This window comes from Bombyx mori, chromosome 12, assembly GCF_030269925.1.
Source record: "Bombyx mori chromosome 12, ASM3026992v2".
Taxonomy (NCBI): domain Eukaryota; kingdom Metazoa; phylum Arthropoda; class Insecta; order Lepidoptera; family Bombycidae; genus Bombyx; species Bombyx mori.
This window is the reverse complement of record NC_085118.1, coordinates 12980435-12994303: the sequence shown is the minus strand read 5'-3', so window position 1 is coordinate 12994303 and position 13869 is coordinate 12980435. Positions and strand designations below refer to the sequence as shown.

Genomic DNA, 13869 nt, shown 5'->3' with positions numbered 1-13869 from the left:
AAAGTATTTAGATAAGTTATGGATCAAGCTAGTACGAGTATAGCAGGTACCTATTATATAACACATGATATTTGACAGACGCCTGAATCTCGCTAGCGACATTTTCAAGATAAGTTTGCAAATATAGGTATACGAGCTCCGTACAACTCCGGCCCTAAGCAGGTCATTACAGATCCTCCCGATCCATTAACGGTGCTTTTAGGTACCTCAAGCACCGGTCATCATTCTCGCCGAACCCGTCGCTTGCGACGCGACGAAGGGCTCGACGAGTAAGTTGACCCATAGACACAGCCCACTGAGTTTCTCGCCGGATCTTCCCAGTAGGTTGCGCTTCCGATCCGTTGGTAGATTCTGCGAAGCACTGCCCTTGCTAGGGTCAGTGTTAGCAACACTCCGGTTTGAGCCCCGTGAGCTCACCTACACGTCAAAGCTGAAATAGCCTCTCAAGGCTATCAGCATAGGTAGGAAAAGAAAAAAGAAAAACTCCGAATAACATTTGGACTGTCGCACTTTCACTCGCAATTAATTTCGCCCACTTGATAAAAGATCTCCCCTTTGTCGTTATTTCCAAACTACCAATAAGGACAATAATATGTCTTTCCATGAGGTATTTTTATTTTTATATGCACTCAGACAGTCGAAATATGGCGCATCTAGTATTAAGTTCTTAATGTACCTTAAACATTATTATATATTAAACCTTATCACAAAATCAATATACGACATATTCCTAAGTCCGATGTGGATATAACAATTGCATTGAAATCCGTTATCCGTACATTTCAAACCAGTACGCCGGAGTATGTATACATTTAAATTAGACTGCGGTAATAAGTCGAGCGAGCTCGAATGTATCATAAATTATTTCTAAATAAAAAATGACAAAATGTAATCGTGTATATTTTGAAAATAGAATAATTCGTACTCCTGTTCACTGTAAAAAAAAACATAGTATTTTAAGCTGAAAAACGAATAAATCTATTTTCTATGAAATATTAAAATAAAAACCTTTTTTAAATTACCTTTCCACCAAACTATACAGCTTTCTAGGCCCCATTGAAATACAGAGAACTCACAAATGCGCTTTTAAACGTCTACGGAAATTTTCCCAACTTCGCGAAACCCTAACTGCCTTCATTTAATTCTATTCAGAAACTTTCTACTTTAAACTAAAATGTGGATAAGTTGATTCCAGAAAAATGGGCTAGTTTTCTGAAGGCGTATTAAATTAAAGAAATTACTTAAAATAACAAACCTCTTTTGTTGAATTTCAAGTTTGTACATTTATTCGTTTTAATATTTATTTGAGAATTGTATATTATATATGTATGAATGTCTCACCCGATTTCTAGTTATATAAATTTGTCTGTTTTACTCGGAGAGATTATTTGCAAACTCATAACATAATCGAATTAGTATTAATTTTTTAAATCAATTTTGAAGTTATTTAAATGAATAAATTTTAAGCAAAAATAAGAATATTTTTAAATTTGGGACGCACATTCTATGTGAATGCAGCGGAAAAGTTGTCTACAGGTTTCATACATTAAATAAATAATAGTTTAAAAAACTAACAAAATATGTACGCTTTTATAGAATACTCAACTAAAAAATAGAAAATAAATTTTAATAAATTTGAATTAAAAATAGTGTAAGAAAAAATGATTTTTTTGTAAAAAAAAAAAAAGCGTGGGGTGCATGGTATAAGTAGTTATAAATATTTTATGAACAGATATGAGTAGAAGGGTTATTTTGATAATACCCTGAAAAGCACCCCACGCTTTTTTATAATAAAATCATTTTTTCTTACACTATTTTTAATTCAAATTTATTAAAATTTATTTTCTATTTTCTAGATGAATATTCTATAAAAGCGTATTTTTTAGTTTTTTTAAACAATTATTTATTTTTCATTTTTGGTTCAATTTAAAATTTTCAATTAACTTTTTCCAATTTTTTTTTAAATATTGAATTGTCATCGGTTCTTAATAAGTATACCAAATTTCGAGTTAATCTGACGTTTTGAAGGGGGTCAAAATCATGTTCAAAGATTTCGTTACAAACATACCTCGTACATAATATACGTCTGAAGCTAATAAAAGCGTATTAACAAAAACAAAAACATTGCAGTGGCTGTCAACGAGTTGAGTGTGAAACGTCCACACTCTGAGACGAGCCAAGCCAACGCCACTGCCAACTATATACAAGGCCACCACCCACTCTGGCTTCTTGGCTACGGACTTCTACTTCGCAAACTTTCATTGCGATTCCGACTAAACTAAATCAATGAAACTAGATTTACACTTTCCCCGGAGGACGTCTTGCTCCAAATAAACACAACATTTAAAATGTATATTTCTTAGAAATCCTTTATTTATACAATTTATTATGTATTTAAATATATATTATAATATATTTTAAGCTTCGTCTCACTGTCAAGGTAAAAGGTTGTCCTAAATGTGATTTTTTTTGCTAAGCATTTTTGAAAGTCGAATTAGCTATTTAAATTTTTAAGTACAGGACGTTCGTGTACTCGTAATTCGAGAATAAGTAAATTATTTTTTAACATTATTGTGTTAAATTAACCTTTTAAATGTTTACCATTGGTTCAGTCCGCAAATATTTTAATGCTATTTTTAGAACACCCTGTACCTATAGTCTGTTCATATTTAATCAAAGTTATGTCGTTTTTAGAGTTTAAAACAATGTTATAAAGTTAAATGATTTTATTATGTCACACATATTTCATCTCTCGTGAGCTTCTAAACATCAGTCAATTAAAACTAACCTAATATATTTTCTGCAACAGGGTTCACTTATTCGTAGAAGTTATAAACCACTCACCCGATATATTTTATTGCACTTATTTATTAATTTTTCAAGTAATCCTTTAATAACTGTTTCTAAAAGACATTTAGCAAATATAAAAATGTGTGTCAAAAAATGATGATTCAAAATCATATTATTACAAGAAAAATTACCTTACTAATGTTGTCAGCATAGCAGATTTAAAATAGGTAGCTATCATTAAAAATCACTTTAACTTTACTCAAAGCTACACTTAAGTATCGTTCTATTCCAAGCTCATGTCCTATAATTTCACTAACTTTTATTAAACATTTTATTAAATTATCCAGAAAGTCGTTCTACTGTTCGTAATTCTACTATTTATTAATATTTTGACGTCAATCTTGTAGTTGGGCAATTATGTCGTAATTGGCCAATTACAAGATAGACAAATAGACAAATTTGTATTTATGTATTACTTTAAATTACAGTTTTGTCTTCGCTAGTCGTTGCTTTAAATGTTCTTTGTTAGAATAATAAAAATACCAGCGGTTTTGTTTTTTAAAAGGCGATCTATATAGCGCCCCATTTCTGCTACAGGATTGTAAACGAACTGTATAGAAAAAAGCACGTGCGTACAAAGTACACATGTCAGAAGTGAAACTTTTTTGGCGAACAAATTTCAAAAAGTCTTGCTTATATTTATACAAATCTAAAACTTTAGATTTCCGAGACTTAGAGGAAGGGAAAAAGGAAGATATGTTCCCGCCAAAAGTCTGTCAAATGTCAATCTGAAACCTCAGTGTTGACAGTCACATTATGTTTAGATTTCTAAATTGTAAATGACTAATATTTTGCCAATTGAATTGGCTAATTTAATTTCATGCTATTTGATTAATGTTCCAGATTCTTTTCATTTCATTTCAATTCCTATTAACATTTTTCACAAAAAATTATAAAATATTAGGCTGTATGGTATGATACATTTGCCTTTCCCGTTGGAAAAATACAACAACTACTACTACTGACATTGACAAGTACTTAATTTCAATAGTAGTTTGATGTCACTTCCGTTGCATACCTGCGTGACGTTCTGTAAAAATTTTACCCTTATGCGCCTATATGCGCCTAAAGAAGTTTCACTTCAAAAACATGCGCTTCTTGTGAAGTCAGATAAATTTTGTCGCTGATATGGATGTAACAAATGGATGAGTTCAATTTAATCCTAATAAAATAAATCGAAACATTAAATCATATTTAAGTCTACACCTTGAAGTCAGAAAATGATCTTAAACTATACTAGCAGCTGTAAATCGCCTTATGAAAAATCAACCATAGATATTTGAATTTCTATTCGAAGAAGATTATTAGATAGTATGACCATAAGCATATTAATATTGTGCGCTTACATAAATTAAAATCGAATGTCAGACGATCTCAACAAATGAGATAGTATTTTGTGAATGAAATTATTGTCTATTTAAAAAATAAAAAATATTTCCGCAGGATATTTTCTATTGAATAAATTAGTGGTAATGCTGTGTAATTTAAAATTACGATGGTAATCGTAATTACCAGGTGCGATTCGGTTTACTGAGCTTATGGTGAATTAATTGTTTGTAGGTTTTTAAATATCTATATCTATACTAATATTATAAAGAGGAAAGATTTGTTTGTTTGTTTGTTTCGAATAGGCTCCGAAACTACTGGACCGATTTGAAAAATTCTTTTTCCATTAGAAGCCGACATTGTCCCTGATGAACATAGGCTACTTTTTTTTAATTTTTTTTTTTTTTGATTTCATGTGTGTTTTAATGTTTCCGAAGCGAAGCGAGGGCGGGTCGCTAGTTTATTATAAAATATGCTTTCGTACTTGAAGCTATTTACCGTACAATTTGATAATAATATTTTCGTAAAGAAAAACAAAATTGGATTAAAATATTCATATTTTTACTTAACTTCAAACTTATAACTGTTATTATAAACTTTTAAATTTGTTGTTGCTCATTATAACTGTTCGCTTTGAATCTATTTGAACTGTCCTTCGACGTTATGTAAACAACTATGAATATCATTTTAAAATACAATAACTAATTTATAAATTTACATTTGTTAATTAATTATTAAATAAAACATATTAAGTCGCGAAACTTAACGTAAAAATGCAATGAGAAAATCTAAAGTAATTATTATCTTTACCGCTAATATTACATTATTAACATTAATCATTGTATATTTTATAAGCTATTGCATAGCTTTTATCGCGGGGTTTGAGCGCGGCGACTGAATCATGAAATTCCGTAACGAAAATAAAACCTAAAACCCCCACTTTGCCTACCGTGTAACTCGCGTTCAACATATTCACACGTGACGCTTGTATAGTGTTTGAGAGTAAGCGCGCGGCGTGACGTCGCACTGCATGCGTATCATGAAAAGTCTACCGATCTCTCTCTCGCGCGGTCTAGCTTATGAGTGTGAAGGGGATAGTTAATGGTTTTCCTAATGTTTATAAATATAGCATGGTATTATTTTATTATTGTTTTCACATTAAATTATCATGTATTGTCTAATTATAATTGCATAAGTTGATAAAAAATGCTATGCAATAGCTTTACCGCGGTAGTCCCCGAGTGCCACACGTGTTTTTTTTTATTATTGTACAACCATCTTTACTAATTTTTTTTAGTTTTAAATACTTAAAAGTTTTAATCATCATTCCAGCAAATCGAATCGCTCTATGGTGTTGAAGTCTTCCTACAGCTCTTTACACTGACTATATAGTAGGTGTTTGCGTTGGGCTAAAACGTGTGATAAGTTAAAAAACAAATGTGTATATGGCAGATTATATTTTAAATGAATATAGATTAAAAAAGTGCTATTGTATAGATCAACTGTATGATGTATAGATAAATGTAGTAGTGTTAGTACAGATGAATGTTCGGTGTTCAACAATCTTTTAACTATTATTCGATTATTAGTATTTAAAATCCATTCATTTTATCGACTTGAATTTATGAGTACCAAGCCGCGTTCTCAACTCACCTGGTACCGCTACGTATGTTGGATCTTCCCTATATTTATTCCAGGCTATTGTGTTTTAATATGACATTAGTGCGGTTGTAAATTTCATGTAAAAAGTTTTATCTAACACTTCTAATCTTTTCATGTAAAAAGTTCTATCTAAATCATCTCAGTTCCACAAGCGTGTCTCATAAATATTTATTTTTTGTATTGTGATTTCTTATATTATTAAAATTTAGGTGAGTTTTAAATTAAAAAAAAAATTTTGAGCGCTGTTTCAAATGACTTTTCAACTCTGTTTCACATGTACAGTTCCATGGGTTTTTTCTTCTATGAACTATTTCAAATTGATTTGCTACTGCGTACTGTTTTTTTTAAATGTTAAAATAAATCGTTGGAAATATTAAAAAAAAAACAGCAATTCCTTCTTACCTTCTGTTTTATTTTCATAAATAGATTGTTGACACCAAAACCCTATTAGAATTCTGGCCATTCAAATAAAATGTAAACATGGATAATTATGATGTGAAAATGAATAAAAAGCTTAATCAAGCCAATGCGCAGTTTTATTCATCATTAAAATAATCTCATTACACATTTTAACATCGATATTTAGGTTGATATTCTTAAAAAAAAGTGATATTTTTTTAAATGTTTTCAAAGAAATCGTTTGGTTACTTTTATTTAAGAAAAAGAACGATCATGTTATTAAAACGGTTTGTAAAGTTGACTTAGTCGAAACATGTCATATGATACAAAAACTGTTACACCATCTACTATAAATAAAAGTAATAAAGCTGTATTTTATATTAATATTATTATTTTTTTCTGCAGATGGGCAGATGAATTCACCAAAAGCTTAGAGAAATTCGCAAATCCATCTCAAATTACAAAACAATATATGAAATATGATAGAGCTCATTTTCATTCAACAACTATTTTAGATTTTTTGTTTTTATAGTTGTCACTTTGATCTGTACCCTTTTGCGCAACATTCAAAAGCGGGTGGAAATAGATCGGCCATGGTTTGCTAGGCTTGCTTATATATTTTCCGTGATATTTTTCACCTTAGTCATACTACTCTGGTAAAATATTCATCTTAGAATTTAATGATAGCCGTACCTAAATTAAATTTCAAATGGCCAGTATTGTAAAACAGCAACTCAACTTCATACGTAAAGGTAATAGCATACTTAATATACAAAATTTATAATACTTATGATATTACGTCAAGCTAAACAGCATTAACAATGCATATCATATTATACTATATATTATATAGCTAATCATTAGTATCTGATCTATAATGAGTTTGCAGTAACATTTTAGCCCCAAATGACGTGACCAAAGTCATGATTTACTAAGTTGCATGCAGCAGAATTGCGTTAAGTTTGCGTGACAGTTTGAAATATTAAAAGTCGTCTATCTGGCTGTCTCTCTTACAATATTGGAACTTTATTAATGTTTGATTTAGAACTCTACATTTTATCAACAAAGTGTTACACAAGATATCAAGCGGCGGATGTAACGTTCGGCACGACGTAGAGATATGAGGCAATGTTACAAATTACATCTTGTACGGGGTAAGGAGTTACTACGCTATATACGTAAGTACTTAGTAGATAAGTTGAATGTAATAAAGTCGAAACATCCCAGCTTCATTAAGGTTTAATCTTACATGTGTGTAATTTACTAATCCTTATCTTTATCGAGAGCACTCGAGTTTCTAAATAGTGAATTTGGCCACCATAAATAAGTCGCCCTCACAGAAATCTAAACATAAATAGATTTCTTTATTTGGTTCCAGTTAAAAAAGAGGTTTATTGTGATTTTTAATTTTGAAGCTTTTATGTGAATCGTGGTTCATTAATAATTCGAGTCAGTAGATTTTTATGATTCTCGGACAAAAATATAGAAAATGTCGGGTTTTAGTCATTGTACGACGTGCCACGATAGTATTTCCGTCACCAGCGCGACAGCCTTCATAATATTATGATTCTGACTTAATCTCACCTAAGACCTACTACAACTGTTCCACTTTTACTCAAAATGGCCACAATTAGAGTGTAACTATACTTATGCTATAGCTTTGATATTAACTACTGTGGTCTAATGACCAAGGTATTGGCATCCTCAAAGATCCTCACTCACACAATCCGGACGTCGCCGTGGCCTAAATGATAAGACGCAAAATTATAATTTGTGTAATTACTGGTGGTAGGACCCCTTGTGAGTCCGAACGGGTAGGTACCATCACCCTGACTATTTCTGTCGTGAAGCAGTAACGCGTTTCGGTTTGAAGGGTGGGGCAGCTGTTGTAACTGTACTTGAGACCTTAGAACTTATATCTCAAGGTGGGTGGCGCATTTACGCTATAGATGTCTATGGGCTCCAGTAACCACTTAACACCAGGTGGGCTGTGAGCTCGTCCGCCCATCTAAGCAATATAAAAATACCTTATACATCGTGTTTGAGCAAGTTGAACTTTTCCTCGAATTATCTTGGATCTAGCTGCGTTACGTCCCAATAATAAATTTTTACAGAATTTAATTTTACCCACAAAAACTCAGTATAAAACTCACATCAAACTAACTAGTAATCTCAACGTCTGTAAATGTGAAAGCTAACAAACAAATAAAGATTAAAGGCTGTAGTCTACAAAGACGACTTTTATCGGAGCGAATGATTAATCGGATTGGCGAAGCGAGCTCCGAGTCTGAGTATCGAGTTGTTATCGATGTACTAGATACTCAATTATATTAGAGTTCGTAGGAATTTAATTGAATGCTTTTCATCTAATCATTTTAGCGTCGCATTCCGCTAAATTTGCTGAACAGGATTTTAAATAGACTCTAGTGTTTATTTTTTTTATTGCTGAGACGGTTGGACGAGCTCACAGCCCACCTGTTGTTAAGTGGTCACCGGAGCCCATAGACATCTACTACGTAAATGCGCCACCCACCTTGAGATATAAGTTCTAAGGTCTCAAGTATAGTTACAACGGCTGCCCCGCCCTTCAAACCGAAACGCATTACTGCTTCACGGTAGAAATAGGCGGGGTGGTGTTACCTACCCGTGTGGACTCACAAGAGTTCCTTCCACCAGTAAATTATTTACATAGAACTTCTTTACATAGAACTTCCTTATTTTTGAACAGATTTTAATTTTGTTTTCATTAACTTACACAGTGAATTGACGAAAATTAACCAATAAATATTGCAATTAATGTACTTTCTTTCAAATATTCTCGAATAAATCATGGAACAGAAAATTGCAGCTCGGACTAAAAATACATATCGAAGGCTGAAAAGCTATTTGGTTTATGCGATATTTATTTTTATAATGAAGGCACGTTGTATTTGGTACTAGCCGGACTCGCCGGCTTCGCTGGGCATTTGAAATTGATATTATTAGTTATTGTCATTATTATTAGGGACTCCAACACTCATATAAATATTAGCCTATCCATTAAGTACATGTATTTTCTACATGAATAACATATATATATATTGCATTGCTGAAGTCCATGGGCGACATATATATGTATTTTATTGCCCTTGTAAGCAGACGAGAATACGGCCCACCTGATGGTGAGTGGTTACCGTCGCCCATGGACTTCAGCAATGCCAGGGGCAGAGCCAAGCCGCTGCCTACCGACTGCTTATTAATATAGATTAACATCAACAATTCGATGTTTCACCCCTTGATATTATGTGTTTCTAACCCGATGTTTTTTTTTTTTAAGATAAACAAATTATGTAACATGAAAAATTTGCTTTAATGCTCACGTAACGAAACCTATCGGCAATCATTACAACATAATATATTCTGTTAATATAAATAACAAGATTGAGCATCTTACATACCTATTTCTGCCGTGAAGCAGTAATGCGTTTCGGTTTGAAAGGTGGGGCAGCCGTTGTAACTATACTGAGACCTTAGAACTTATATCTCAAGGTGGGTGGCGCATTTACGTTGTAGATGTCTATGGGCTCCAGTAACCACTTAAGATCAGGTGGACTGTGAGCTCGTCCACCCATCTAAGCAATAAAAAAATATACATTTTCAATGTCTCTGTTTCTCATTTTGTAAGGTAAAATCAGAATTTTTTTTATACCAAACGAAACCAAGAATGCTAAAATGCTAAAATTAAGATTTTTCTGAAAACAAAACGGCTCTTTTGGTGAAAATAGCCTTGTTATCTGGTTTGCAGCGATCAAAATCGTTGAATAATTCAACTGTCTCTCACTGACTTTGTATTGTTCATAATTCGATGCGAGCGTCTCTGTATCCAAGCTCATTGTACGACTTATTGGAAAAATAAATTTACTTTTATTACGTTCAGAGGCGTGTTGTTATCTCAAATCTCATTTGACATGTTATTCGCTTTTCGAACTGTTATTCGGAAAAGAAAAAATATCTTTTTAAAAAAATATTTTATTGACGAAAATGAATATATAAAGATTTCACGACGATTAATGACGGCAACCGTGCCGGGTGGAATTAGGAATAGGACTGACTGGATAGGGAGGGGATTGTTCTCTAATAAAGGATTATAACTGCTGATGCTATTCGGGAAAGGTGATGATGAAAGTAAAACTAGGAACCAGAGGGTATCATAACAGAACATTTATGAATATACTTGTTTAACATGTTCCACTGATACTAACATACGTTTTTTATCGAAATTAGAGAAACTACCAGAGAATTGAGCCTCGACAATCTCGATAATAATATCATGGACATTTTACTCACTAAGGCATGATTTTATTTATTCATTTTTTATTGCTTAGATAGGTGTACGAGCTTACAACCCATCTGGTGTTAAGTGGTTACTGGAGCCCATAGACGTCTACAACATAAATGCGCCACCCGCCTTGAAATATATGTTCTAAGATCTCAGTATAGTTACAACGGCTGCCCCACCCTTCAAACCGAAACGCATAACTGCTTCACGGCAGAAATAAGCAGGGTGGTGGTACCTACCCGCGGACTCACACGAGGTCCTACCACCAGTATATACGTATGTATGTTCATATTTTAGCCCTATCCGTTAATATGTTCAATTTAAAATAGTTTTATCTAAAAACTGTTAAATCATAGTTTCAATTGCATAGCGGCTCTCCTAATTTACAAACAGAAACGCGTCATTGCTTCGCGATAGAAATTCGGTAATAGTGATAGCTTCCCGCCGAGCTAACAATGCCATTAATAAAGACCCGTTGAAGATCGCAGTTTGCTGGTACAATGTTCAGGGGGCGCTGCTATTCTCCAATGATCGCTTAATCAGCTTTAATGACACAGATAGGAAGAGGTGGGCTACAGTTATTTGAGATCGACATAATAGTTCATCTTCGTGTTATTCAATATCTTTTAATTTTCCGAATGCCATTTTCATGATACTAATCATTTAGTTGATTTTGCGGGCGAGGTGATGATTTCGGAACCTCAAATGGTGAGTATACGATTTTTATAAAAAAAATGTACAGATGAATATCATGTCAATCATTTACGATCAAAACGAAACCCAAAATACACAAAAATAAGTTTAAAATATCCAGTGTGAGATCCGTGTCAACTTCAGTGTGGATGATGTCATAACGTTACGAAGATAGGGACTGGAACGACGTTGTTAACCGTACCAGCATCCGATATCTGACTACATAAAAATGTAAGAACAGCCATCACTGTGCCATTTACATATGCGATTCTCGACTTTGGTTATTACGCGTTTTGAAGGTATTATAAAGATATTGTGGATTTTTTTTGTTACAAAAATATGTCTAGTTTTATTAAATTATTACTTAAATATTTTTTTTACACGTCTAAATAGCAAACTGAATTAACAACAAACTTTATATTTCAGTAATGCCAGAAACAGAGTCAAGCCACTTAATACTAGATACCTGTTCACACAAGGTCAGGATATTACAATGTAGTTATATAGCCATCGATCCTTGAGGCGTGTGCAAACTTTCAATTTTATCGGACTTTTGAAATCCATAAAAAAGACAATCAAAACTTCTCAAGTTAACAAAAGCGTAGGAAACAATGCTGAGTGGATCCTAATTGTGGTTAAGTCATAGAAGACATTTGATTACGCTAAATACTCATTTATATCATGTAAATGTGATTTTTAGCAACCGCGCCTGGAGTGCTTGTACTTTGTATCCAGCAATGTTATTATACTACGGGTCAAATAACGAACAAATTCGTACGTGATATGTGAAAGACGCGTAAATATGCGTTGGATATGTCCATATTTATTTAGGAAAATTGGTACCTGTCACTAAGATTTTAGTCTTGCCAAAGCAACGTTACTCGACATTAGTACATGTCGAATCTTATCTACTACGCCACGGATATTAGAAAAATCTTTTGATATTCCAACATCTTCTCGGGTGCGACACATTTAATATTATGTTTACTTACATACAACGAGAGCACTTCTTCTGTGTTCAATGAAAAATCAATTTTCACGTCGGCGAGAGAAGATTCATAGTCGCTGAGACATTTATCAACGATCCTTCATACACGTCTTCACGAGTCGCCGTGGATTTTATGACTTGTCGCAACGACGGCAATTTTTCTTAGTTTTTGCGGAACACAAAGTACCGACGGCCGATTTCATAAGGTTTATAAGAAGCTATCATTTATTTTTTCGTTAAAAAATGTTATAATGCTTCGTAGATCGACAGGGCGCTGGTGAATACATTTTTCTCCGGAAACCTAGACCAGATTAATACTTTTTATAGATGTTCTATCTATATATTTAATACGGAATCTTTTAAAGTAAATTTTATAGATATACGAAACACCCAGTTAACTTGAAAATATACATACGTATCAAGGAAGGATTATACAAGAGTATTATTACTTTTTTTTGTTTCCCTTGTAGGCAAACAAACATACAGCCCACCTAATGGTGAGTGGTTACCGTCGCCCAAGGACTTCAGCAATGCCAGGTGTGGAACCAAGCCGCTGCCGGAAAAAAAAACCCAATAAATGTCCGAAATCAATATGACAAAAAGTATGTTTTAATGTTTTGTTCAGTTTATTGATAATGTTGGGACTTCCTTTTCCTTATTCCTTCCTCAATCCCCTATCCACGCCATCTGTTGACACTACGAGAAAAACTACGCGCGTATGAAAATGGCGCGAAGTGTGTAAAAAAAACTAAAACATGGTGCCGGTGCAAAAACAATAAAATTGTGAATTGTTGATCAATCAGCACATATAACTCTCGCCAGTGAGAAAATTGAATAGTGCATCAACGAAATACAGAGTGAGTCCTAAAACTTATCCTTTTCCCAGTCCCAAACATCTAAATTCAAAACATATTTAGTGGTCCGTTTCGAGCGCGAATAACCTATGGTAACTAGGGGCATATTCGTTAGAAAACTCTAGTTATACATTTCATTTCGCTTTAATCTTATCCTAATAACAATATAACTATTATTTTATAATATTATTTTACTATTTAAAGCATAAAATAACAATATTTTTTTTATAAATCTCAAGTGACGTAGGTAGTTTAAGAAATTTCTCGGTTGTAAAAATAGCATTCATTTGCAACATAATTTTTGTATTCAAATTCCAATTATATTTGTATTGTTACTATAATTTACGTATTCTATAATGTCAGAACTCAAATTAAAACTCCTAACAAGTCAACGTGAATATGTTTTTAAGGACATACAAATACTTTATAACTTATCACAACAAATTGCATCAGATTCGTCAAAATTATCTCAATTCAATGTTCGATACAAACGTCTAGATGTTTTACGGCAAGAATATTTAGATCTAACTAATCAAATAAATGCGATAAAACTTGAAATTAATCCTAAAGACAAAATCGATATGCAAGTTGTTAAGGCATTTGACGACATGTATTACGCGATATCGGAAGCGTCTAACGCTGGCCCCGGCGACGCCGGCGCACTCGCGTCGCATTACATTTCACCCAAGCCGTTTGGTCAGCAAGTGCGTTTACCAAAAATTAATTTAATCAAGTTTGATGGCAGAATTGAGCAATGGCGGACTTTTTATGATACATTT

The 13869-nt window shown here is 33.1% G+C and overlaps 1 protein-coding gene across 1 annotated transcript in view; it reads left to right on the top strand.

The window, feature by feature from the left end:
- The window catches only part of LOC101737725 (uncharacterized), a 67292-nt gene extending 64959 nt beyond the window's left edge, over positions 1-2333 (top strand). The window contains exon 8 of the mRNA XM_012690704.4: positions 2131-2333. Coding sequence (XP_012546158.1) covers positions 2131-2282 — 152 coding nt within the window. The 3' untranslated portion in view covers positions 2283-2333. The remainder of the gene's footprint in view (positions 1-2130) is intronic.
- The last annotated feature ends 11536 nt before the right edge of the window (positions 2334-13869 follow it).